Source organism: Schistocerca serialis, chromosome 9 (assembly GCF_023864345.2).
Source record: "Schistocerca serialis cubense isolate TAMUIC-IGC-003099 chromosome 9, iqSchSeri2.2, whole genome shotgun sequence".
NCBI lineage: Eukaryota > Metazoa > Arthropoda > Insecta > Orthoptera > Acrididae > Schistocerca > Schistocerca serialis.
The window spans coordinates 275,659,533-275,687,342 of NC_064646.1; the positions used below are offsets into that span (position 1 = coordinate 275,659,533).

General features: G+C 39.1%; 2 protein-coding genes across 2 annotated transcripts in view; both read right to left on the bottom strand.

Annotated features, from left to right (window-relative positions):
* The window catches only part of LOC126418931 (calcium uptake protein 1 homolog, mitochondrial), a 538,349-nt gene that overhangs the window by 270,137 nt on the left and 240,402 nt on the right, over positions 1–27,810 (bottom strand). The gene's annotated exons all lie outside the window — the stretch shown is intronic.
* Positions 545–27,810, bottom strand: part of LOC126419537 (glutathione S-transferase 1-1-like) — a 45,586-nt gene continuing 18,320 nt past the window's right edge. Inside the window, exons 3-4 of the mRNA XM_050086727.1 lie at positions 17,138–17,305; positions 545–691 (exon numbers count right to left, since the gene is read on the bottom strand). Coding sequence (XP_049942684.1) covers positions 545–691; positions 17,138–17,305 — 315 coding nt within the window. The remainder of the gene's footprint in view (positions 692–17,137; positions 17,306–27,810) is intronic.

The window sequence follows — 27,810 nt, forward strand, 5'->3', positions numbered from 1 at the left end:
GAACTAAAGGATAGTTACACTGTGGGAAGAATTTGTAGAAGTGAATCATTCAAAGAGATGAGTAGAGAAGAAAATATTTTTATAAAATCTGTCTCATAATTAATATCCCATCCCCATGTTTGTATGTGGTTGCTCTCTTGATTCAGAGTTCTCTTCCTCCCTTCTCTGTCTGCCATCACCATTTTATAAATTAACCTACACATCCAATACATCAAAATTGATCTGTTGCTGTTGTATCCACCCACTTTGCTTTCTTTCAGGCTCGTATTGTAAGTAACATTTAACTACTGTATCTCAGTAGGATGTATATACACTATACATTTATTTACATCTAATTGCATTTACATTGCAAAATAATGTATTGTTTAATAAGACAGTTAATTACATAAATGAAACACACATTGCAGCTGTTTCTCAATATATTTGCTTTCAGTAAGAATGTTAGCTATGTAACAGTGATATTTAAATAAAATGAAAAATATGATGCAAAAGCTGAATGATTGTAGATGATATGTTAGTGATTCGATGAACAATTTCCACCAAGCTACTTCTTGCCAGTGGCATCATCATATTGATTCTTAAATACCATAACGTGTTGACGATAATTTTCTTCATATGACTTCACTGCTGTCTTTGCTCGTTTGAACCATGCATCAACATTAGGATATTTCTTGATGTTAAAACCAACAGCCTGTAAACAGTAAACTCAAATTAATTAGTTAATGCATTTGTATAACTAAAAAAGGATACCTTGCAGATATACTAATGAGCAATCAACTAAATTTCAAAAATTTCTGCTCAGATTTATGTTTTGAACAGACTGCTTTACAGTTTTTAGACTAAATATAATTATTATTTCTGTATACCATTTGGCACATAGAAATTTTGAAAACATTATCGCACAAACAGAATATTGTTTATGTAACCTGACACTTCTTATGCCAACAGTAGCATTCTGAGATGATTTTAGTGTACATGTAGAGGACAGAAGGACAAAAGGGAGAGTTCCTTGAATTTAGTAAACACTTATGAGCTACTTCCAACAACTGTTGATCCCTAACTGAAACTATTATCACAAACATAGATAGCAGGAATTTACAAATTAAGTGTAGCTATGCAAAGTTAGCAGATTACAGTGCACTAATTATGGAACTACACACAAAGGCTATGAGCAATCAGCAGTGAAATATACGGCAATCAAATTATGAGTTCCACAGAAGAGTTGTTACAAAGGGAAAACTTGTTGCACTCAGCACTGCACAGTCTGAGATTGACTGTGGACAGAAAATTGAAGAAATGGTACCTAATGAAACATTAAATTGCTGTTCCAGAGACTTGAAAACCTAGTTAATGATGTGTTTGCACTGATACCTAAAAAAGTCATATGGTCAAATCAAAAGAAAGACAGAAAATTATCAAAGAAAATATGGGATGACTATAATTAAAGTGCAACTGCTCACATAGGTCTAGTGTGGGCTGTAATTATCATATGACAATGAAATTAGGTAGACATCTACTGTGTTCGGGTGGAGCCAACTGCAGATTTGGCACTGTGAACTGTCTGTATGACAGTATGACATCTATACTCTCAGTTGACAAGCCATAGTGTGAGTGAACAGCATGGCTGATGAGAAGAGGGACTGTGCACTGTTAGTGAAACTACACACATCAAAAAGTTTTGCATCACCCTGGATCCCAGAACTCCTGAAGGTAGACGTTGACTGTCAATATTGTATCACAGACACAGTCCCTTTGACTGTCCAGAGATGTCACTAAAACCACCCAAAGATGTAAACAACCATGCATGAGCAGCGGCTATTAGACGGAGGGGGTCCGACAGCTGATCAGTTCCAGTCATTCCACCAGGAAGGAAGTACACGGCTCCTGTTGTCTGTAGTTCAACCATGCCTAGATGGTCAATACTGTGGTTTGATCATGTCTGCACTGTTACTTTGTGCAAGGAAACACACTCAACAAGGGAAGTGTTCAGGTATCTCATAGTGAATCAAAGCGATGTTGTTCGGACATGGAGATGATACATAGAGACAGGTACTATTGATGACGTGCCTTGCTCAGGACACCCAAGAGTTACTACTGCAGTGGATGACCACTACCTATGGATTATGGCTTGAATGAACCGTGACAGCAATGCTACCATGGTGAATAACACTTTTCGTGCAGCCACAGGACATCAAGTTACGAGTCAAACTGTGCGAAATAGGCTGCATGATGCACAACTTCACTCCCTATGTCCACGGTGAGGTCCATCTTTGCAACCATGCTGAATGGACCACTCAGGATTGGCATGATGTTCTCTTCACCCATGAGTGTCACATATGCCTTGAACCAGGCAATCATCGAAGACATGTTTGGTGGCAACCTGCTCAGGCTGAACGCCTTAGACATCTGTCCAGTGAGTGCAGCAAGGTCAAGGTTCCCTGTTGTTTTGGGATGGCATTATGTGGGACTGACGTATGCCGCTGGTGGTCATGGAAGGCACCGTAATGGCTGTACAACACATAAATGCCATACTCCAACCAACAATGCATTCATATCAGCAGCATATTGTCATGGCATTTGTCTTCATGGATGACAATTCACACCCCCATTGTGTACATCTTAAAAATGACTTCCTTCAGGATAACAACATCACTCGACTAGAGTAGCCAGCATGTTCTTCAGACTTGAACCCTATTGAACATGCCTGGGATAGATTGAAAAGGGCTGTTTATCGAACAACGTGACCTACCAACCACTCTGAGGGATCTATGCTGAATCGCCATTGAGGAGTGGGACAATATGGACCAACATTGCCTTGATGAACTTGTGGATAGTATGCCATGACGAATACAGGCATGCATCAACGCAAGAAGACGTGCTGCTGGGTATTACAGGTACCAGTGTGTACAGCAGTCTGGACCACCACCTCCGAAGGTCTCACTGTATGGTAGTATAACATGCAATGTGTGGTTTTCATGAGCAATAAAAAGGGCAGAAATGAAGTTTATGTTGATCTTGATTCCAATTTTCTGTACAGGTTGCGGACCTCTCAGAACCAAGGCAACACAAAACTTTTTTTGATGTGTGTACTTTATGTGAACAGCAGCAGTTGCATTACTAGATTGAGAGAGTATCACCAAATGAAATGTATGAGGAGAAACATGATGTCATTATTTGTTTTAAACAAGACAATAATGAAATTTGAGAACACAGGTGAGCGTAGTGTAGAGGAAGGCACTCTATCCCAGTGGAAGTTACGGACAAGGCTGCCGTTGCTGTAACTGATCATACAGTAGGTGCTGCAGGTACTACTAGGTTCAAGCAGTGTCAGGAGGTTGTCCATCCCATGGTCAACAGTACAGAAAGTTTTTTGGTCTATTTTACACTGGTACCCATACAAAATCCAGACAGTCCGGCAACTGAAAACTCAGGACTCTTAGCAGCATTCTGAATTTCCTCTTTGGTTGCTACTTTAACAATATGGATCTTCATTATATTAACATTAATTATTATAGATGTAATATTTCTTTAAAAATACTGAAACTATAAAGATATATCTAAAAACAAAGATGATGTGACTTACCAAACGAAAGCACTGGCACGTCGATAGACACACAAACAAACACAAACATACACACAAAATTCTAGCTTTCACAACCAATGGTTGCCTTGTCAGGAAAGAGGGAAAGAGAGAGAAAGATGAAAGGATGTGGGTTTTAAGGGAGAGGGTAAGGAGTCATTCCAATCCTGGGAGCAGAAAGACTTACCTTAGGGGGAAAAAAGGACGGATATACACTCGCACACACACACACACACACATATCCATCCACACATATACAGGTGTCTGTATATGTCTGGATGGATATGTGTGTGTGTGCGAGTGTATACCCATCCTTTTTTCCCCCGTAAGGTAAGTGTTTCCGCTCCCGGGATTGGAATGACTCCCTACCCTCTCCCTTAAAACCCACATTTATTTATTTATTTTTATTTATTTATTTATTGTTCCGTGGGACCACATTTAGGAGAAGTCTCCATGGTCATGGAACGAGTCAATACATGAAATTATAACACGATTGTAGAAACAGATAAAATGAAACAAGTCGTTAGTTTAAATAAAGAAAATCAAGAATGTAACACTGGAATTTGCTTAATTTTTTATCTCTTCCAGGAGCTCCTCGACAGAATAGAAGGAGTGAGCCATGAGGAAACTCTTCAGTTTAGACTTAAAAGTGTTTGGGCTACTGCTAAGATTTTTGAGTTCTTGTGGTAGCTTATTGAAAATGGATGCAGCAGAATACTGCACTCCTTTCTGCACAAGAGTCAAGGAAGTGCATTCCACATGCAGATTTGATTTCTGCCTAGTATTAACTGAGTGAAAGCTGCTAACTCTTGGGAATAAGCTAATATTGCTAACAACAAACGACATTAAAGAAAATACATACTGTGAGGGCAATGTCAAAATTCCCAGACATCCTTTCGTCTTTCCCTCTCCTTCCCTCTTTCCTGACGAAGTAACCGTTGGTTGTGAAAGCTAGAATTTTGTGTGTATGTTTGTGTTTGTTTGTGTGTCTATCGACGTACCAGCACTTTTGTTTGGTAAATCACATCATCTTTGTTTTTAGATATATTTTTCCATGTGGAATGTTTCCCTCTATTATATTCATATCATTAATTTGAAACTATAAAGAGATATAATTCAATTAATTACCAAGTATTTCATTTACACTGAAAATTTTTCTGTGCAAATCAGGATGTCTTGATTATTCAATGTATTATGGCATTGACTGAAACTGATGACATGTGGCTGGACAATATTCCATGGGGTGACAAGGCACATTTTACACCATGGGATGCAGCGAACACACAGAACTGCCAAATTTGGGGTACTGTTAAATAGCATATTTTTCATGAAGGGCCATTGCACTTGCCATATGTGACTTAGTGGTATGGATTCATAAGTACCTTTATTTACAGTCCATTCTTTTTTGAAAAGAATACACCCAGAGAGCCTGTCAGGAGTACCATGATGTCTGCACCTTATGGAGACCTCCTTGCACAGCACATGATTCCTGCTTCGGAAGAGCATACCTGTGTGGAAACCACTGGTTTTATGTAAAATGGGGAAACACTTCATGTCACTTGCCCAGTTAAAGAACAGCTGGATGCAACCTTCCATGAACGTGTTATCTCCAGAGGTTTTCCAGATGCATGCCTGCACAATCACCTGATCTGAATCTATGTGACTTTTGGTTCTGGGGATATCTAAAGGAATACACTTACCAGAGATGCGGTGGCCTATAGCTAATATGAAAGCCAGTGTATAGGAATATATTACTCAGATTCCACCAGAACTGCTGCAAGCAACTGTTGATCACATCATTTTGTGGATGAACATCATGTCTACATCTATGGTGCTTGTTTACATCTACATCTACATGATTACTGTGCAATTCACAATTAAGTGCCTAGCAGCAGGTTCATGGAACGACCTTTAAGTTACTTCTCTACCATTCCACTTGTGAACAGTGCATAGGAAAAATGAGCACTTAAATCTTCCCATGCAAGGTGGACACCAACAAAATAATTTCACACTGAAGAGACAAAATGGAAATTTCATGAGAAGGACCTGTGTCGGCAAAAAATGCCCTTGTTTTAATGACTGTCACCCCAATTTGTGTATCATATCCATGTCACTCTCTCCCTTATTTTTTGATAATACAAAATGAGCTGTCCTTCTCTGAACAAATTGCGTAATTGTTGGTTAATGATAAAATCATCATATGTTATGTCTTTCTCACTTCTTTGATCTTTTCTGCCCAGGTCCCATTCCTAATCCATTACATATCCAAACATTTCTATACATCTTTCTTGTATTCACATTGCCAGATTTGCAGCTGGTGGCCAAAATTGGAATCAATTTTTGACCACACTAAACTGGTTTCACATAAACATATTAGAATATCTATCAAATTTCTCTGCCATACAATAATTAAAGCCCAGATTGGACCTCCATGAGTAGCTGCACCTTAATTATAACCAGATAGTACATACCTGAACTAGCTAACTGAAGAAAAAATTGTTCTTATCTTGAATGACCTGTTCAAGGTGGCCACAGACTTTGAAACAACGTGTGCATTTCATTGTAATTAATTAAAAGCTGGAAAGTTATACAGAAGAGAGGTAGAGGAAGGAAAGAAGAAGAACAACAATAGAGTTATAATAGAAGCCTACAACCCACATGAAGCAGACTGGAATCTAACAAATAGCCATGGGAAAAAGCCTACCTTCTCCTTAAAAGCTTGCAGTGTCAATAATTTTATCAACTACTTCACTGGAGTTATAGAAAACACTATATATGACATTGCATGCTGGGTATAGCTCCTGTTGTGATTATAACACATAAAACATACCATAAAATGGAAAACTGAAAGAAAGTGAAACCTAATGGCATCTGAAAATAGTGAAAGCACACAAATCTTCAAAGAATGAAGATATTTATAGGATAACCTGTACAGATCTTAAGGAAATTATTTTGAAATATTTCAGCCAGTAACCAGAGCAATAAACAATTTCTTATTCACTGGAATCTTCCCAGACTTGAAATTGGCATGGTCAGTACCATTTTACAAAAAGGGAGACCAATGCTTTGTGTAAAGTTACAGGCCAAATTAAATTATTCCACTCATAGCCAAGTAATGGAATCAGTAATGAAAAACCAGATTCTGGACTGCTTTGAGAAAAACAATTGTGTCTGTGCTGCACATCATTTTTGAAAGGGAATAACAGACTGCAGATGTCAATCCAAGAGGTAACATCTCAGGAGCAGAAGTTAGAATACAGTGTTCTGCAAGGTTCTGTCATTGTCTTTCTTCTTTTATTTTCATTTTTGTAAATGATATAAGCCAATTTGCTGATAACACTACTCTTATTTCCAAAGAAAATAAGTTTCAGTCAGTACTGGAATGAGATGTGTCAGTCAGAAAGACCAAGGAGTGGTCCATCTCATAGCAGACAAACACAAAATAAAAAAACTAGGCATGTGGTGCTCAGCCTCAGCAAAAATATGTGCTAGGGCTATCTACAAATCATTGAACTTTGCAATAGGTCACATAATTTCATGGAATGGACACAATGAGCTTGTATGCTGTGGCTAAGGAATGATGCATAAATACTAACATATTGTCAGGTACTGCTAAAACACAGCATTTCACAACTTCAGTAAGAATAATAATGTCTTACAACATGAACTTGCAGCAAAGCAAGCTAGGATCAATTCCCATTTTGTTCTGTTATTTTCTTCCTTAAATATCATTTATTTATTTATTTTAATTGTCATTAGTGTTAGTGAGACACATACCGTAAGATAGAGCTGCCATTTTGCTATTCCAAGTATAAGACCAAGCCCAACTTTGCTAAATTACATTAGTCAGAATAATTTCCTAATTAATTTAAACCATTTCAAGAAACTAGTTTCGCTAAATTTCAGTTCAATTAGCTAGCAGTAATTATTTCCTATTCCAGTCGCAGTGGTGACATGTAAACAGATGTAATTACTATATTACTGATAAAGTTATGAAAATAACCCATAGAAGTCCTTGTTGTTGTTGTTGTTGTGGTCTTCAGTCCTGAGACTGGTTTGATGCAGCTCTCCATGCTACTCTATCCTGTGCAAGTTCTTCATATCCCAGTACCTACTGCAACCTACATCCTTCTGAATCTGCTTGGTGTATTCATCTCTTGGTCTCCCTCTACAATTTTTACCCTCCACGCTGCCCTCCAATACTAAACTGGTGATCCCTTGATGCCTCAGAACATGTCCTACCAACCGATCCCTTTTTCTAGTCAAGTTGTGCCACAAACTTCTCTTCTCCCCAAACCTGTTCAACACCTCTTCATTAGTTATGTGATCTACCCATCTAATCTTCAGCATTCTTCCGTAGCACCACATTTCGAAAGCTTCTATTCTCTTCTTGTCCAAACTATTTATTGTCCATGTATCACTTCCATGCATGGCTACACTCCATACAAATACTTTCAGAAACGACTTCCTGACACTTAAATCTAACAAATTTCTCTTCTTCAGAAACGCTTTCCTTCCTATTGCCAGTCTACATTTTACACTCCTGGAAATTGAAATAAGAACACCGTGAATTCATTGTCCCAGGAAGGGGAAACTTTATTGAAACATTCCTGGGGTCAGATACATCACATGATCACACTGACAGAACCACAGGCACATAGACACAGGCAACAGAGCATGCACAATGTCGGCACTAGTACAGTGTATATCCACCTTTCGCCGCAATGCAGGCTGCTATTCTCCCATGGAGACGATCGTAGAGATGCTGGATGTAGTCCTGTGGAACGGCGTGCCATGCCATTTCCACCTGGCGCCTCAGTTGGACCAGCGTTCGTGCTGGACGTGCAGACCGCGTGAGACGACGCTTCATCCAGTCCCAAACATGCTCAATGGGGACAGATCCGGAGATCTTGCTGGCCAGGGTAGTTGACTTACACCTTCTAGAGCACGTTGGGTGGCGCGGGATACATGCGGACGTGCATTGTCCTGTTGGAACAGCAAGTTCCCTTGCCGGTCTAGGAATGGTAGAACGATGGGTTCGATGACGGTTTGGATGTACCGTGCACTATTCAGTGTCCCCTCGACGATCACCAGTGGTGTATGGCCAGTGTAGGAGATCGCTCCCCACACCATGATGCCGGGTGTTGGCTCTGTGTGCCTCGGTCGTATGCAGTCCTGATTGTGGCGCTCACCTGCACGGCTCCAAACACGCATACAACCATCATTGGCACCAAGGCAGAAGCGACTCTCATCGCTGAAGACGACACGTCTCCATTCGTCCCTCCATTTACGCCTGTCGCGACACCACTGGAGGCGGACTGCACGATGTTGGGGCATGAGCGGAAGACGGCCTAACGGTGTGCGGGACCATAGCCCAGGTTCATGGAGACGGTTGCGAATGGTCCTCGCCGATACCCCAGGAGCAACAGTGCCCCTAATTTGCTGGGAAGTGGCGGTGCGGTCCCCTACGGCACTGTGTAGGATCCTACGGTCTTGGCGTGCATCCGTGCGTCGCTGCGGTCCGGTCCCAGGTCGACGGGCACGTGCACCTTCCGCCGACCACTGGCGACGACATCGATGTACTGTGGAGACCTCACGACCCACGTGTTGAGCAATTCGGCGGTACGTCCACCCGGCCTCCCGCATGCCCACTATACGCCCTCGCTCAAAGTCCGTCAACTGCACATACGGTTCACGTCCACGCTGTCGCGGCATGCTACCAGTGTTAAAGACTGCGATGGAGCTCCGTATGCCACGGCAAACTGGCTGACACTGACGGCGGCGGTGCCCAAATGCTGCGCAGCTAGCGCCATTCGACGGCCAACACCGCGGTTCCTGGTGTGTCCGCTGTGCCGTGCGTGTGATCATTGCTTGTACAGCCCTCTCGCAGTGTCCGGAGCAAGTATGGTGGGTCTGACACACCGGTATCAATGTGTTCTTTTTTCCATTTCCAGGAGTGTATATCCTCTCTACTTCGACCATCATCAATTATTTTGCTCCCCAAATAGCAAAACTCTTTTACTACTTTAAGTGTCTCATTTCCTAATCTAATATCCTCAGCATCACCCGACTTAATTCAACTACATTCCATTATCCTCGTTTTGCTTTTGTTGATGTTCATCTTATATCCTCCTTTCAAGACACTATCCATTCCGTTCAACTGCTCTTCCAAGCCCTTTGCTGTCTCTGACAGAATTACAATGTCATCGGCGAACCTCAAAGTTTTTATTACTTCTCCACGGATTTTAATACCTACTCCAAATTTTTCTTTTGTTTCCTTCACTGCTTGCTCAATATACAGATTGAATAACATCAGGGAGAGGCTACAACCCTGTCTCACTCCCTTCCCAACCACTGCTTCCCTTTCATGCCCCTCAACTCTTATAACTGCCATTTGGTTTCTATACAAATTATACATAGCCTTTTGCTCCCTGTATTTTACCCCTGCCACCTTTAGAATTTGAAAGAGAGTATTCCAGTCAACATTGTCAAAAGCTTTCTCTAAGTCTACAAATGCTAGAAACGTAGGTTTGCCTTTCCTTAATCTAGCTTCTAAGATAAGTCATAGGGTCAGTATTGCCTCATGTGTTCCAATATTTCTACGGAATCCAAACAGATCTTCCCCGAGGTCAGCTTCTACTACACTCCTGGAAATTGAAATAAGAACACCGTGAATTCATTGTCCCAGGAAGGGGAAACTTTATTGACACATTCCTGGGGTCAGATACATCACATGATCACACTGACAGAACCACAGGCACATAGACACAGGCAACAGAGCATGCACAATGTCGGCACTAGTACAGTGTATATCCACCTTTCGCCGCAATGCAGGCTGCTATTCTCCCATGGAGACGATCGTAGAGATGCTGGATGTAGTCCTGTGGAACGGCGTGCCATGCCATTTCCACCTGGCGCCTCAGTTGGACCAGCGTTCGTGCTGGACATGCAGACCGCGTGAGACGACGCTTCATCCAGTCCCAAACATGCTCAATGGGGACAGATCCTGAGATCTTGCTGGCCAGGGTAGTTGACTTACACCTTCTAGAGCACGTTGGGTGGCACGGGATACATGCGGACGTGCATTGTCCTGTTGGAACAGCAAGTTCCCTTGCAGGTCTAGGAATGGTAGAACGATGGGTTCGATGACGGTTTGGATGTACCGTGCACTATTCAGTGTCCCCTCGACGATCACCAGTGGTGTACGGCCAGTGTAGGGGATCGCTCCCCACACCATGATGCCGGGTGTTGGCCCTGTGTGCCTCGGTCGTATGCAGTCCTAATTGTGGCGCTCACCTGCACGGCGCCAAACACGCATACGACCATCATTGGCACCAAGGCAGAAGCGACTCTCATCGCTGAAGACGACACGTCTCCATTCGTCCCTCCATTCGCGCCTGTCGCGACACCACTGGAGGCGGGCTGCACGATGTTGGGGCGTGAGCGGAAGACGGCCTAACGGTGTGCGGGACCGTAGCCCAGCTTCATGGAGATGGTTGCGAATGGTCCTTGCCGATACCCCAGGAGCAACAGTGTCCCTAATTTGCTGGGAAGTGGTGGTGCGGTCCCCTACGGCACTGTGTAGGATCCTACGGTCTTGGCGTGCATCCATGCGTCGCTGCGGTCCGGTCCCAGGTCGACGGGCACGTGCACCTTCCGCCGACCACTGGCGACAACATCGATGTACTGTGGAGACCTCACGCCCCACGTGTTGAGCAATTCGGCGGTACGTCCACCCGGTCGCCCGCATGCCCACTATACGCCCTCGCTCAAAGTCCGTCAACTGCACATACGGTTCACGTCCACGCTGTCGTGGCATGCTACCAGTGTTAAAGACTGCGATGGAGCTCCGTATGCCACGGCAAACTGGCTGACACTGACGGCGGCGGTGCACAGATGCTGCGCAGCTAGCGCCATTCGACGGCCAACACCGCGGTTCCTGGTGTGTCCGCTGTGCCGTGCGTGTGATCATTGCTTGTACAGCCCTCTCGCAGTGTCCGGAGCAAGTATGGTGGGTCTGACACACCGGTGTCAATGTGTTCTTTTTTCCATTTCCAGGAGTGTAGTTTCTCCATTTGTCTGTAAAGAATTAGCGTTAGTATTTCGCAGCCGTGACTTAGTAAACTGATAGTTCGGTAATTTTCACATCTGTCAACACCTGCTTTCTTTGGGATTGGAATTATTATATTCTTCTTGAAGTCTGAGGGTATTTTGCCTGTCTAGTACATCTTGCTCACCAGATGGTAGAGTTTTTTCAGGACTGGCTCTCCCAAGGCCGTCAGTAGTTCTAATGGAATGTTGTCTACTCCCGGGGCCTTGTTTCGACTAAGGTCTTTCAGTGCTCTGTCAAACTCTTCACGCAGTATCATATCTCACATTTCATCTTCATCTACATCCTCTTCCATTTGCACAATATTGTCCTCACGTACATCGCCCTTGTATACACCCTCTATATACTCCTTCCACCTTTCTGCTTTCCCTTCTTTGCTTAGAACTAGGTTTCCATCTGAGCTTTTAATATTCATACAAGTGGTTCTCTTTTGCTCCGAAGGTCTCTTTAATTTTCCTGTAGGCAGTATCTATCTTACCCCTAGTGAGATAAGCCTCTACATCCTTACATTTATCCTCTAGCCATCCCTGCTTAGCCATTTTTCAATTCCTGTCGATCTCATTTTTGAGACGTTTGTATTCCTTTTTGCCTACTTCATTTACTGCATTTTTATATTTTCTCCTTTCATCAATTAAATTCAATATTTCTTCTGTTACCCAAGGATTTCTACTAGCCTTCGTCTTTTTACCTACTTGATTCTCTGCTGCCTTCACTACTTCATCCCTCAGAGCTACCCATTCTTCTTCTACTGTATTTCTTTCCCCCATTCAAGCCATTTGTTCCCTTACAGTCTACCTCTGGTTTAGTCAGTTTATCCAGGTCCCATCTCCTTAAATTCCCACCTTTTTGCAGTTTCTTCAGTTTTAATCTACAGTTCATAACCAATAGATTGTGGTCAGAGTGCACAAATGCCCCTGGAAATGTCTTACAATTTAAAACCTGGTTCCTAAATCTCTGTCTTACCATTATATAATCCACCTGAAATCTGTCAGTATCTCCAGGCTTCTTCCTTGTATACAACCTTCTCTTACAATTCTTGAACCAAGTGTTGGCTATGATGAAGTGGTGCTCTGTGCAAAATTCTACCAGGCGGCTTCCTCTTTCATTTCTTAGTCCCAATCCATATTCACCTACTATGTTTCCTTCTCTCCCTTTTCCTACTACCGAGTTCCAGTCACCCATGACTATTAAATTTTCGTCTCCCTTCACTATCTGAATAATTTCTTTTTTTTCGTCATACATTTCTTCAATTTCTTCATCATCTGCAGAGCTAGTTGGCATATAAACTTGTACTACTGCAGTAGGCGTGGGTTTTGTGTCTATCTTGGCCACAATAATGTGTTCACTATGCTGTTTGTAGTAGCTTACCTGCATTCCTATTTTTTTATTCATTATTAAACCTACTCCTGCATTACCTCTATTTGACTTTTTATTTATAACCCTGTATTTGTCTGACCAAAAAAAAGTCTTGTTCCTCCTGCCACCAAACTTCACTAATTCCCACTATATCTAATTTTACCTATCCATTTCCCTTTTTAAATTTTCTAACCTACCTGCCCAATTAAGGGATCTGACATTCCACGCTCCGATCCGTAGAACGCCAGTTTTCTTTCTTCTGATAACGACATCCTCTTGAGTAGTTCCCACCCGGAGATCTGAATGGGGGACTATTTCACCTCCAGAATATTTTACCCAAGAGGACGCCATCATCATTAACCACACAGTAAAGCTGCATGCCCTCGGGAAAAATTACGGCTGTAGGTTCCCCTTGCTTTCAACCGTTTGCAGTACCAGCACAGCAAGGCTGTTTTGGTTATGTTACAAGGCCAGATCAGTCAATCATCCAGACTGTTGCCCCTGCAACTACTGAAAAGGCTGCTGCCCCTCTTCAGGAACCACGCATTTGTCTGACCTCTCAACAGATACCCCTCCATTGTGGTTGCACCTACGGTATGGCTATTCATTTAGCCAATTTCCAAAACATGGCAGAAACATCAACATTTGATTAGTTTCCAGATAACTTACACTTTTGTGGGTAGTGTTGTTTAGTTAGCTATTTTTGCAGTTTTCATCATCAAGGCTTACTTCAGTCGAAACTCTTATTGTAACATAAAGTTCACACCAAAACCAATTTTTCTGCACTACTCAATTAATTTCTAATTGTATTATTGAAATTGTTTATTTAACAATGTGAAACTTTAGTAGCCATTTTTGCGAATCTATATAAGCACTGGACCTGAAGCCATTTTTAAAGTCAGTCTGTTCTGAGAGTGGAATCTGTGTCAGTCACAACAGCAATAAGGTAATGATGCAATGACATGTTGTTATGAATAAGAAGACAGACAGTGACAGGGATAATAAACAATGACTGCTGATTAACTGTAATATAAAAGTGCTGCATGTATTGTTCATTGGAGTGAGACTGCTGTTGGTTGGTTAGATTATAATGCATAGTGACTATTGATGTGTAATTAGAAGGTGCAATATGTGCATGCTTTGTAAACTAGATCTACCTGCATAATTAAGACACAGACTGGCCATAATTATTTTAGTGAAGGGTCTGACATTTATGGAAGTAAAACTGGTAGAACCAAATGTGTGTGTGTTGATCACATTATTGGATACAGATAGTGCTGTACCCAACCATAATTACAGCCAATTTCTCACCATGACTGCTGCCACCAAGGAATTACAAGCTGATTTTTGACCAGGTATGTTGCAAACTGTCCTCAGATACAGAAGAAGAGCTTAGATCATACATAGCTACAAAAATACTAGCACCAATGATCCACATAACAATCCTCCATTATCTTTATCTGTACCAGTATTACATATCATACTCTGAGTACAGACATAATGGCCAATATGAAAATAGTGATGATCACTGTCAAAACCTCTACTGATTCTGTAAACATAAATCACGTAAAGCCAGCTTGCATTCTTCACACTTGATGCCTTAAGTGCTAAGGATAGAGGTATGAAGGTGGGTTTGTTATTTCTGCTCTCTCAGAGCTTGTGATGCAACGCCACACAAGTGCCTAATAAATGAAACATAATGCATAGTGCTGGATGAAGAGCCATCCACCAACACAGAAGTAATAACTGATGTGGTTCAGGGATTTGTAACAGGACAGTCCCGTTCAGGTAATAATACTTGCAGTCCCAGACTACTTGCAGATGATTGGTTGTCTGTAAGGATGAATTATTTAATAAGAGTTGTGGCATTGTACAGTTATTTCTTGAGAAAATATCAGCTGGATGTAAAAGCTGCCATCTATCTATAAATGTGGAGAAATGTAAACTTCTGCAGTTTACAAAATATAAAAATTGTAGCAGCCTTATATTATGTGATTAATGAATGCCATTTAGTCTGACTTATTATAAAAGTAGCTGGGAATAGCAATATATAAAGGTATTATCAAAACCAGTAAATAAATTTAGTTTTTGTTAGACGTGGGATTACTTGTAAGATACTGAAAAAAGAACAGTTTGTCTATAAACAAGGTTTATTATAGAACAGTTATATGCCTTATACAGAATACTGCTCAAGTGTGCAGTATCTACTTTAGTTCAGATTAAAAGGTGACCTCAAACATATACAATGTAGGATGGGGCAAATAGTCACAGGCATGTTTGACTAGTGCGAGAGAACAGAAATATTGACAAATTGCAGCTGAGAGATGTTAGAAGAATGTACAGTGAGTATCAAGAAAACCTCCTTACAAATTCAAAGAATGAGGTTTTGGGATGGAAACTATGAATACTGAATGTACAGTTCTTGGGTCTGACACTAGATCACTTTTTGTGGATTTGATAGTATTTATCTGAGGCAACTGGTTGACATACTTAGATGGTTGCTGCTGATTAACCATCAAGGGAATATAGTGGATTTTATATAGTGTGCTCCAGCAACTGTTCTAAGAGCAGTATATTCAACAGAAGTGTCAGAAAATTCAAATTTTCTTCAGCGCCCTTTGCATTTATCTACTAGAGGTATGCTGACAAAACTGGAGTAATAACGGCTTGATCAGAGGTACACAAGCAGCTGTTCTGGCACTAGTCATAGTATTATTCATCTTAAGATCACGTTTGCAAGAACAGCAGTAATAGAGTGTGCACTGAAAGTTGCCTTCAAAGCATTATGGCACATGATACAGCAATACTGAAACTGCATGCATTGCCATAGCCCAAGGGTGGTACTGAAATGAAATGATCGCATGGCATTGTTGGTCAGTATGTCCCAGTTAGGTTCGGCTGTCAAGTGTAAGTCTTATTTCAGTTGGCACCACAGTGGGTGACTTGCGGCCAATGATGAGGATTAATTGATGATGAGGACAACACAACACCCAGTCCCTGAATGGAGAAAATCTCCGAACTGGCTGGGAATTGAACCTGGGCCCAATGCATGGGAGGCAAGCATGTAACCACCCAGCTAAGCAGGCGAATTAAGGGTGGTACTTATCATATACGAATCCTTTTACTAGAGAAGAGGCATAAAGGACATCAATAGATGTTGTGTGATGCCTTCACATAGCAATTCAACTTGCACAGTGACTCATATTACTATAGACCAGACAACTCAGTATGAGTAATGCATCCCATTGGCCATTGCTTGACAAGCATCAGATGGAGACCAGAATCATACTTGCTAGGGTGTGTGGGTTGAAATCCTTTAACCTAGAGTGTCAATGAATGTTTAATTGGATGTAAGTTTGGAAAGCGAGATAGTCAGTCTAGATACATGATGTCTTCATGGATACAGGTGCTTTTCCTTTGGGTTGATGCCGTGTTATCTGTCAGGAAAAACGTGCTGTGGCACACATGCTCATAATGTGATTTTGAAGCTGTCATATCTGTCCATATGACTTAAATACTGGTATGCCAAACACAAACAATATACAGTCACAACCAGTTGATCAAGACATCTGCACACACATACTGTTGTCTGCACTCATAAGTCTGGCTTCAGCTGCCAGAGACTCTGGTGATGTGTGTGAGAGTTGTGTCTGCATTTATGTGTATGTGTGTTTTTTGTCTGTTTTTGACAAAGACCTTGTTGGTTGAAAGGTCATTAAGTGACAGTATTTTTGTTGTGCTTATCTGTGACTCAGCAGCTCCAGTATATGATGAGTAGCAATTAACCTTTTCATAATATTGTTACATTCCATTCTGGTTTTTCCATTGTTTGGTATAGTAATGGTAGATGTTTGTAGGAGAAGTGGCTTATCATCCATATGACATAGCTGAGTGTATTATGTGAAATGTTAACACTATTGTATGTGTAAGAGCAGCGCAATACATGTTATGGCATGTAGTTTCTTTAGCAACCTGTCAGTATTTAGATTTCACCTTAGTTTACAATCGCTGTGATTATAAAAGAATTCATTTAAATGATAAACTCTAGAACACATAGTATTATTCACAATGTTTTCACAAACAGTACTTACATCTGCAGTACCAACTGATGTCAAAATTGCATAATCAGCAATGGTCATTGATGTACCAGCTACCCACTGCTGTCCCTCAAGAAATGTATTCAAGAATTCATAGGCTGTCTCCAATTCCTTTAGTTTCACAGGATCAAATTGTTTTGCTCCCCAGAACATTACAGGATACTGTTAACAAAATGATTTGTATTATGCCAAATGAAGAATAATTTAAATTAGAGACAAATACCTTTTAAAACTCTACACCATCATCATCATCATCATCATCATAAGTCATTTGTCATCTTACTGGGGTCATTCTGTTAATTTTCAACACTTTATTTCTAATGTACTAAAACAATAAATATAAGAACTTTTGAACTGATTATGTGACTTAGTTGTTAAATTTGTTTAGTTTTCTTTCTGATGGATTGATTATACATTATTACGATCTTCAAACCAAGTTTGACTCCTTCTTTCGCTACTAAGCTCTTCCATTAGTTGTTGTGCTTGTTTGACTGAAGCAGAGGCAAATAGTGCAGTGCCATCAGCAAACTGAAGGTGAGTCAAGTATACTGCTTTGAAATGTATTTTTTTTTTTTTTTTTTTTTTCAATTTATGGGTGTGAAGACATCCCCTAGGTCTATTGACAATATGTTTCATTATATGGAATATCCTCTCCTGACTATTCCATCTTCTGAATTTCCTATTATAATTATGAAATCTGATGGAAACCATAACAGCACTGATCAGTTTTGGGATAATTGTGTACCTCTAACAACATTGTGTACATAATTTTATAAACTCCTTTTGTATCACTTTGCCTTCAGCTTTAATCATTTCTAGTGAAACACCATCCTCTTGAGGCACCTTCATCTCATGATATCTCCAATAGTTTTCTACATTTCACTTTAATTACTAATTGCCTTTGTCCCTTGATTACCTCTTGAGCTTTAAAAACATTTACAGAAATCTTCAAATTATTGTTCAGATTTCTTCTGTTGGTGGCTTCTGTGATATTTCCCACATTAACTCTTTGAACATGATGTCTATTCAAAATAGTTTTCTGTTTTTAGTTTTAATTCTCTAAATGTTTCCAGTTGGTCCTCTAATCAAAGTTGCCTTACACCTTTTCATACCATCTTGAAGATACTATACAATTTTTTTAAATTTAATTCTGCATATTTTATGTCAGTATTATCACTTGTGTGTAATTCTTGTCACCTCTTTAATAGGTACCTTGTTACATTTGAGATTTTCTTTTGTTTAACCTTCTTGCTACTTGCCAACTCTTTTGCTATGTGCCTAAGTAACCCTGTTAAATAATATCACATATGTCTCTATTATCTTTTAAATTATGAGACAAAACTGATGGCCACTACTTAAAGAGGCAATATTTGTAGTACTGCTGATAGACACATACAAAAGTAAAGGTGATAAAAGTACACTAGCTTTTAGAATTATTAGTGCTGCCCTCAGGGAGGGGAGGGGGTGGTTTGGGCAAGATTAAAAAGGGAACACATGCCAATGAGAGCAAGGAGCAAAAGAACACACCCATAGTGAAAAGGAAGATAGGCCAATAAACTGCATTTTCCAAGATGATGGAGTTATCATTTAATGTAGTCTAATATATCTCCCTATTTTTATTGTAAATTTTCATAATCTACATCTCTCATTTTCTGCCTGAGGATATATTTTCTGTCCAGCTTTTTATGTAATTTCATTGTGCATCTAACTAGTCTATGATCATTTGGAAATTGAAATAGTTTCAGTTGACTTGAGTGGACTACGTCACATTATTTTTGTAATAATCAGTCAATGATTCAGGACATATCTTTTTGGCATTCTTAAAGATGCTGTACTAAACCTACATAAATAACTGCAGAAAAGTGAATCACCTTTAATTAGAGCCCTCTTCACTTCTCTTGGTGGTTTCGAAATTTTTTGAGGGATTGTTCTAGAATATTGACTCATGTTTCTGAGCATAACTTGTTAATTGCTTCTCTCTTTGGTTTCTGTGAAGAATTCTCTATGGAGGAAGTCATATAGTAACTAACATACAAAGTCCTGGTAGAGATAAACAAGAAAAAATATCCTGTTAGGATGCTCTGTGATTTTGCCAAAGCCATTGATTGCAAGGAGCACAAAATTCTATTTGGAAACAGTAAAATATTGTGGTATCAAAGGCATCCTTCTAGCATCAAGAAGTATTACCTTCATTGTAGAAAGCAGAAGGCTGTATTTGTAGACTGTCACATACATGGAACTGACAGCAGAAAAGGCAACAAAAATATACATTGGACCACATGGGACAGTACTGAGTACACTCTTTTACTTAATCTTTACAGTCAGTCATCCAGTGATTTTTAAAAAATGTCCAACTGTAATGTTTGTTGGTAGCATAAGCATGTGACTCAGAGATCCATACTGAAACTTAGCTCTCAAGCGCTAGTCTCATAATGACTCACAATGTGTAATTCTAAACATGCAAAAATTGATCTGCAAACACTGGAAATAGACACTAATGTCCATATATTAAATGATACACCATAAGTAATGTTTCTTTGATGTCCAGTTGGATAACAAGGGAAAATAGTCAACACATAGAAAAATTAATCAAGAACCCCAGTTCACCAAGTTTCTCTGTTGTGGAAGTAGTCTATCTCTCACTCAATTGATGTAAAGGCAGGGGTGTTGGTCCATTTGGTATATTTTGATTTTTTGTTGCCCCATGGAAGTATTTTCTGGTGCAGTGCACCTCCAGCAAATACAGTATGTATTCATCAGAAGTGAACAGTGAGAATATTGTGTAAAGTGGACAAATGTTCATCTTGCAGAGATCATTTCAATGATATTGGTATTCGTACATTCACTTCCCAGTACATTTACTTTGCAATAGTTTCTGCTGTTGAAAATAAAAATAAGTTTCAGCCAAAATGTGATTTCACAGTTAGAACAGACGACACAGTACAGCAGTGGTATTCTAGTGTAAAAGAATCCAGCGAACTATTATCTAACATAAAGCATGAAGCCAAATATCCCCACCAATTCAAAATAAATTTAAAAATGTGCCTCATAAATGAAAATTCTTATTAACTACTCTTCTCATTGATAGAACCTAAACAGAAGCTTTTAGAAATGTTTACATTCCTAAGGTCACTATTGTTTCTGATTTAACCTAAGACACTCTTTCTCATACCAGCCTCTAAGTCTTTCCTGACTCAGGGTTCTGGGTGATTTTTCCATAACTCTCTCAATTTTCTAAATGTCACCAGTCCTTTTCCTTTATCCATCATCCTTCTCATTCAACCCTTCTGCCAAAACAAGGAGCCACTGGCTCCAAAAGCTGGCACATTTCCTTAACTTCTGTATGTTTCTGCTCCTCATTGTAAATGTGGTGAAGGGAAGTCCTGGGAGAAATACAAAAAGTGGAAGGAGTAAAGGTAACAACTCACTGTTTAGTTAAGGGGTGAGCAGTCAAAAATCACATGAAAAGATGGGAAACTTTCAACCAATATCTTCCGTTGGAGTTAACTAAATCAGAAAACTCTCTCTCTCTCTCTCTCTCTGACACACACACAGACCTATATCATCCCATCTAACTACATTGCACTGATAATGCAGCTTGACTGCAGTGAGGCATTGTTTCTGGTGGAATGCGTGAGAGGAGAAAAGAGGTGGGGGAAGGGGGAGGGGCACAAGGGTGGTGACAAAGATAGCTGATGGATGAGAGAGTGAGATAGCCGGAAGATGGATAGAAATGTGGCATGGTGAACTCGCTCTGGCACAGGCATGAAGGGAGCTGTGTGTGGCACATAGAAAGTGTAGAAATGTAGCTCTGCATGTGTGTGTGTGGTTTTTTTTCTGCATCAGTTAGCACTAAAGAAGGGGTTTTCATCTGGAGGTTGAAGTGCCTATGTTTACTTACAAATATGTTGTTTTTGGATGGACTCCAACTTGAGCAAAGACAATTTTTTTCTTATTTTACCAAGCCATATTTCATTGTAGTTACAGCATTGTCAGTGGATTTCATTTTCTTTCTATTAACAGAGAAATTGTTCTTTGAAGCAGGAGACTGTCTGATAGCTTAGCAACATTTTTGATCTTGTTTATGTGCCTCTTGATTGCTTGATACCTCAAATATGAGGGGTGCTCATAAGTCATATGTTTGAAAAAAATTAATCCTGCTTTTCTGTTTGGGTCCATATGACCCAAAATGGTTATACATTTGATTTCTTATTATTTAAGTATCAAAATAACTTTATGAAATTTGGTGATTTTGTCTGAAAGTGGAAGGACACTATGTAGTTAAATAAGATTTAAAATATTTTAAGTCATCTGGTCATAAACCTAAAGAGTTACATATGTAATGTTTGGGTCAATAAGACACAATATTAAAATGACTATTCTAAAGTTAAATACTTTCTGGTTGCCTTATATTTTTATAGCAGTAATGGCTTTCATTGTTCATACTTACTATCAACATTCAACAATTTAACAAAGGCGCTGCATCTACTACAATGGACATGTTATTATGACTTTTCAACTCATCGAATTATCCATTGTTTCTGCTCAGTTTGTGTTCTCTATTGTTTGTGATCAGTCTGAATTGTGACATTGTGGCGATTACATCATTGACTGATGCTGAGTTGGAAGAATTAGTAAATAGCTCAACAGACAAAGGATCACTTTCCAAGTTCGAAGATCATGTCAGTAATGCATCTGAAAGTGAGTGTTCTGATGACATTGATGAAAGTCTACAGCCTATTCAAAGTAGTGTACAGGCTCTATTTCTAAAAACAGGAATACAGAATGGCAGTTGCAACTACTAGCACAACACGACTGCCTACCTGCTTTGAATGTCATGAGGAGTACCCCGGGAGTTATCCAGGTATGCAAGCAGTAGAATAAATGATGTATAAAGTTCATTTGAAGTATTATTTTCTACAGCACTTCAGAGTGAAATAACAGATATGTCAAATATTGAGGGGCAATGAGTTTATGGTAAACAGTCAACAAACATTGATGATTCCCTTTTTCACGCATACTTTTAGGACTCCTATTCATTGCAGGTGTGTATCATCACTTGAGGCATCCACAAAAAGTTTGTGGGATAAGGATACTGGGCAGAACGTATTTGAAGCCACCATGTCCCTACGAACATTCTGTAAAATATCACACATCTTGCAATTTGATAAGAAATCTGCAAGAGAGGAAAGATGACATACTGAAAAACTCACCGCAATTCACAGTGTCTGGCAGAAGTGGTTAGAAGTCTTTCCTAAACTGTACAATCCAGGGGAAAATTTCATCATCAACGAGCAGCTGGTAGCATTTAGAGGCTGCTGTCCATTCAAGCAGTAAATCTCAAGCAAATGGGCAAAATATGGGAAAAGGATATGAACTTTGTGTGACAGCAAATCTTCATATGTACTGAAAGCCCAAATTTATACAGGAAAGGAGAGTGGAGTGGCACCAGAAAAAATCAGGGAATGAGAGTAGTTGCTGATCTTATCTCTGATTTGCAAGGTCAAAATGTAACATGTGACAATTTTTCACATCATACAAGTTGGGACAGTTGCTTCTGAAAAGGAAACTGACAATGTTAGCAACCATACATAAAAATAAGCCACAGCTTCTACAAAATATGGCCAACAAGGAATTTCACAAATGACACTATGGCACTCAATTATATTCCTAAGAGAAATAAGAAAGTTGTACTAATGAGCACTCTCCACCATGGTGGGCAAATAAGTGACAGGGCTGATAACAAGTCAGAAATGATTTTAGATTATAATTCAACCAAAGAGGCTGTAGACACTTTCAATCAACTAAAAGGTACATATACATGCAAATGAAAAATCAATAGATGGTCCATTATAGTTTTCTACAATATTCTTGATGTTGCTGCTGATAATGCATGTCTCTTGTGGACTTCAATTGACCCTAACTGGAGTGCTTGAAAACTGACTAGAAGGAGAATATTTTTGGAGGTAGGTGGAAAGTTACTGATTCCAGAGCACATTGCATTGAGGAAGCATTGTCCAAGAACAGAAGGTTCTTTGAGAATGGTCAGGAGCATCCAGAATCCTGAAGGAATGGCAGATGTGTCTAAATCAGTAACAACAAGAAACTCTACTAAATCTGCACAGTGTAAGTTCTGTCCTTCAAGCAATAACAATAAAAATAACATGTTGTGCGGAAAGTGTAATAAACATGTATGCAAAACACACGTCCTCTACTTGTGTCCAAACTGCAGTGAATAAGAAGGAAAGAAAGTGATATGGGCCAACAGGAAGATGGTTGTTGAGAATGATTTTTTGGTGGAATGTCTGTTGATCCTAATATACCTTGCATGAATATTAAAATAATAGATTTTCGTAGCGACATTCTGTGTATTATTATTATTATTATTTTCTTTCTCAGACGTTATGTCTGGTTAAAAATGGCAAGTGACACGGACCTTGATCAAGCATGACTTCTTTTTAACTGTACGGTATATGTTACATTGCATTTAGGAACTTTCAGGTAATTGAACATGTATCAATAATTACAGATTTCTGTAGTTGTATACATATGTTTCAATGTAGCTGTATTGTGTTGATGTACTGGTGGATATTGTGTGGTATGACTCCGGTAGTTGATAGTATAGTTGGTATAATGTCAACTTTATCCTGATGCCACATGTCCTTGACTTCCTCAGCCAGTTAGATGTATTTTTCAATTTTTTATCCTATTGTCTTCTGTATATTTGTTGTATTGGGTATGGATATTTCAATTAGTTGTGTTATTTCTCCTTTTTATTGGTGAGTATGATGTTTTATCTGCTATAATGGTTCTGTTCCAGTATAATTTTTATTCATCATTCACCAGTACAGTGGTGCATACTTGTATGTGGGAACTTGTTGTTTTATTAGTTTATGTTGTATGGCAAGTTGTTGATGTATTATTTTTGCTACATTGTCATGTCTTCTGGGGTATTCTGTATTTGCTAGTATTGTACATCCGCTTGTGATGTGATTTACTGTTTCTATTTGTGGTTTGCAAAGTCTGCATTTATCTGTTGTGGTATTGGGATCTTTAATAATATGCTTGCTGTAATATCTGGTGTTTATTGTTTGATCCTGTATTCCAATCATGAATCCTTCCATCTCACTGTGTATATTGCCTTTTCTTAGCCATGTGTTGGATGCGTCTTGATCAATGTGTGGCTGTGTTAGATGATACAGGTGCTTGCCATGTAGTGTTTTCTTTTTCCAATTTACTTTCTTTGTGTCTGTTGATGTTATGTGATCTAAAGGGTTGTAGAAGTGGTTATGAAATTGCAGTGGTGTAGCCAATGTATTTATATGAGTGATTGCTTTGTGTGTTTTGCTAGTTTCTGCTCGTTCTATAAAGAATTTTCTTAAATTGTCTACCTGTCCATAATGTAGGCTTTTTATGTCAATAAAGCCCATTCCTCCTTCCTTTCTGCTTAATGTGAATCCATCTGTTGCTGAATGTATGTGATGTATTCTATATTTATGGCACTGTGATCGAGTAAGTGTATTGAGTGCTTCTAGGTCTGTGTTACTCCATTTGATTACTCCAAATGAGTAGGTCAATGTTGGTATAGCATAGGTATTTATAGCTTTTGTCTTGTTTCTTGCTGTCAATTCTGTTTTCAGTATTTTTGTTAGTCTTTGTCTATATTTTTCTTTTAGTTCTTCTTTAATATTTGTATTATCTATTCCTATTTTTTGTCTGTATCCTAGATATTTATAGGCATCTGTTTTTTCCATCGCTTCTACAGTCGCTGTGGTTATCCAATATATAATCTTCTTGTTTAGTGTGTTTTCCCTTGACTATGCTATTTTTCTTACATTTGTCTGTTCAAAAAGCCATATGTATATCATTGCTGAATACTTCTGTTATCTTTAGTAATTGGTTGAGTTGTTGATTTGTTGCTGCCAGTAGTTTATATCATCCATGTATAGCAAATGTGTGATTTTGTGCTGGTATGTTCCAGTAATATTGTATCCATAATTTGTATTATTTAGCATGTTGGATAGTGGGTTCAGAGCAAGGCAGAACCAGAAAGGACTTAATGAGTCTACTTGGTATATTCCATGCTTAATCTGTATTGGCTGTGATCTGATATTATTTGAATTTGTTTGGATATTAAGTGTGGTTTTCCAATTTTTCATTACTATGTTTAGGAACTGTATCAATTTAGGATCTACTTTGTATATTTCCAATATTTGTAGTAACCATGAGTGGGGTACACTATCAAAAGCTTTTTGGTAATCAATGTATGCGTAGTGTAGTGACCTTTGTTTAGTTTTAGCTTGATATGTCACCTCCGCATCTATTATCAGTTGCTCTTTACATCCTCGTGCTGCTTTGCAACAGCCTTTTTGTTCTTCATTTATAATTTTGTTCTGTGTTGTATGTGTCATTAATTTCTGTGTAATGACTGAAGTTAATATTTTGTATATTGTTGGTAGGCATGTTATGGGGCGATATTTAGCTGGGTCTGCTTTGTCTGCTTGATCTTTAGGTTTCAGATAAGTTATTCCATGTGTAAGTGTATCAGGGAATGTGTATGGGTCTGCAATGTAACAGTTAAATAATTTAGTTGGATGTGAATGTGTTGAGGTGAACTTCTTTAGCCAGAAATTTGCTATTTTATCTTTTCCAGGGGCTTTCCAATTATACGTAGAATTAATTGCTCGGGTGACTTCATGTTGCAAAATTATCACTTCAGGCATTTGTGGTATCATCTTATATGTGTCTGTTTCTACTTGTATCCACCGTGCATGCCTGTTATGTTGTACCAGGTTTGACCATATGTCACTCCAGAAGTGTTCCATGTCTGTTATGTTTGGTGGGTTGTCTATTTTAATGTGTGTGTTATCTATTGTCTGATAAAATTTCTTTTGGTTTGTGTTGAATGTTTGGTTTTGTTTCCTTCTATTTTCACTTTTTTTGTATCTTCTAAGTTGTTTGGCCAATGCTTGTAATTTCTGCTTCTTTTCATCTAATTGCTCTATCGCTTCTTGTTGTGAGATTTTACCTAACCTTTTTAGTTTTTTTTTTTTTTTCTGACATTTCATTTCTTATAAATTGTGTTAGCTGTCCGATGTCTTTTCTCAGCTTTTCTATTCTGATCTGTAGCCTGTGTTGCCATGCTGATTTTGTGGGTTTCTTCTGTGTGTTGGTTGGTTCTCATCTCTGCCTAGTGTGTATATTTAGTGTAGTGAGTGCTTCTATATAAACCAGTAGTTGTAACTCTTCCATAGTTGTGTTTTCATTTATTTTGTTGTGTATGATTGTGTTGATAGTTTTTATTGTTGTTTCGACTTGTGGGTTATGTGGTGGTCTATGCAAGAATGGCCTAATGTCTGTATTTGTGTCTTTGTATTCTATATATGTCAGCTGAAATTTCTCTTCTATATCTAACATGTGTGTCACTTCGTGTTCTATTTCTGCTTGTACTGGTGGCTGTCTTAAGATTTCGTTTTCCTCTGATTGTTTAATTGATGAATGTTGGTCTTTGTTTGTTTGCTCTGGGATGTTTGAGTCCATTACTGTATTTTCTTCTTCTTCTGATTGCACATTATTTTGTTCCAGTATTTGTTGTACTTGTTGTTTGATGTTTTCTAATTCTGACTGGGGTATCCTGTTATTTTTTATTATTACACTGATCTGATCAGCTAGTCACTGTTCTGTTAAAATTTTAATTCTGGGTATATGGTAATAAATGTTGTGTATACTTGTGATCTGTATCCAGTTGTGTTGGTTCCTAGGTTTGTTGCTTGGTAGTATCAGAACATGAGGTGTTGATTAACTTCATCTGACCATCTCATCTTCTGTCTTTTTTTTCCTTCCAGGTTGGTTGCAGGAAGTATATCCTGCAAAACACCTCTATTAGAATTTAAATCATTTTCCAGTTGGCTAGCAGTGTCGTTACCATTGTGGGCGGGCATAGGGTTCAAGCATCATCCCCGACCATGACGGTGCTTGTCCGAGGCTTCTTTAGTTCTGTCCTGAACCAAGTAATCACCCTAAAAGGGGGGTTAGCCCTATTAGTGGTTTGTTCTTTTCGTCGCCTTTTACGACTGGCAGAACATACCGGAGGCCTATTCTTTTCCCGGGCCTCCACAGGGTTTATTATTATTACTATTATTATTATTATTATTATTATTGCTTTGATCATTAACAACATACTGTAATATAACAACAATGCCTTTGGCATATAACAGTATGGAAAATACATGTGAGTAGAAGTTTTTTTCAGCTTTTTATTATGGCGGGTCATATTGACCCAAACAGTACATTTGTTTAGTAAATGTGAAAAGAACAGCATAGTTAAATACTCAATGGATTTCTTGTTGAGCTGAACACATTTGTGGCATCTTTGTTCCAGCATCATTAACCCACCTAAAAGTCTTGCAGAAACAAGATTTTATTCTCAACTTTCCTTTGCATTTGGAGATCAGTTATTGCTTGAATTTGTTGAGAAGTTGTACTTTGCCATTATGATTTTATCATGTTGTAAGTAATCAATAAGCAGGATTCCATCTTTATCCCAAGAGGCACATGAGAGCATCTCGCCTACTGATCTTAGTGTTCTGAACTTCTTTGGATATTGTTAGCCACTGTGTCTCCATTATACAGTCTTTCTTTGGTCTCTGGATCATTCTTGTATATCC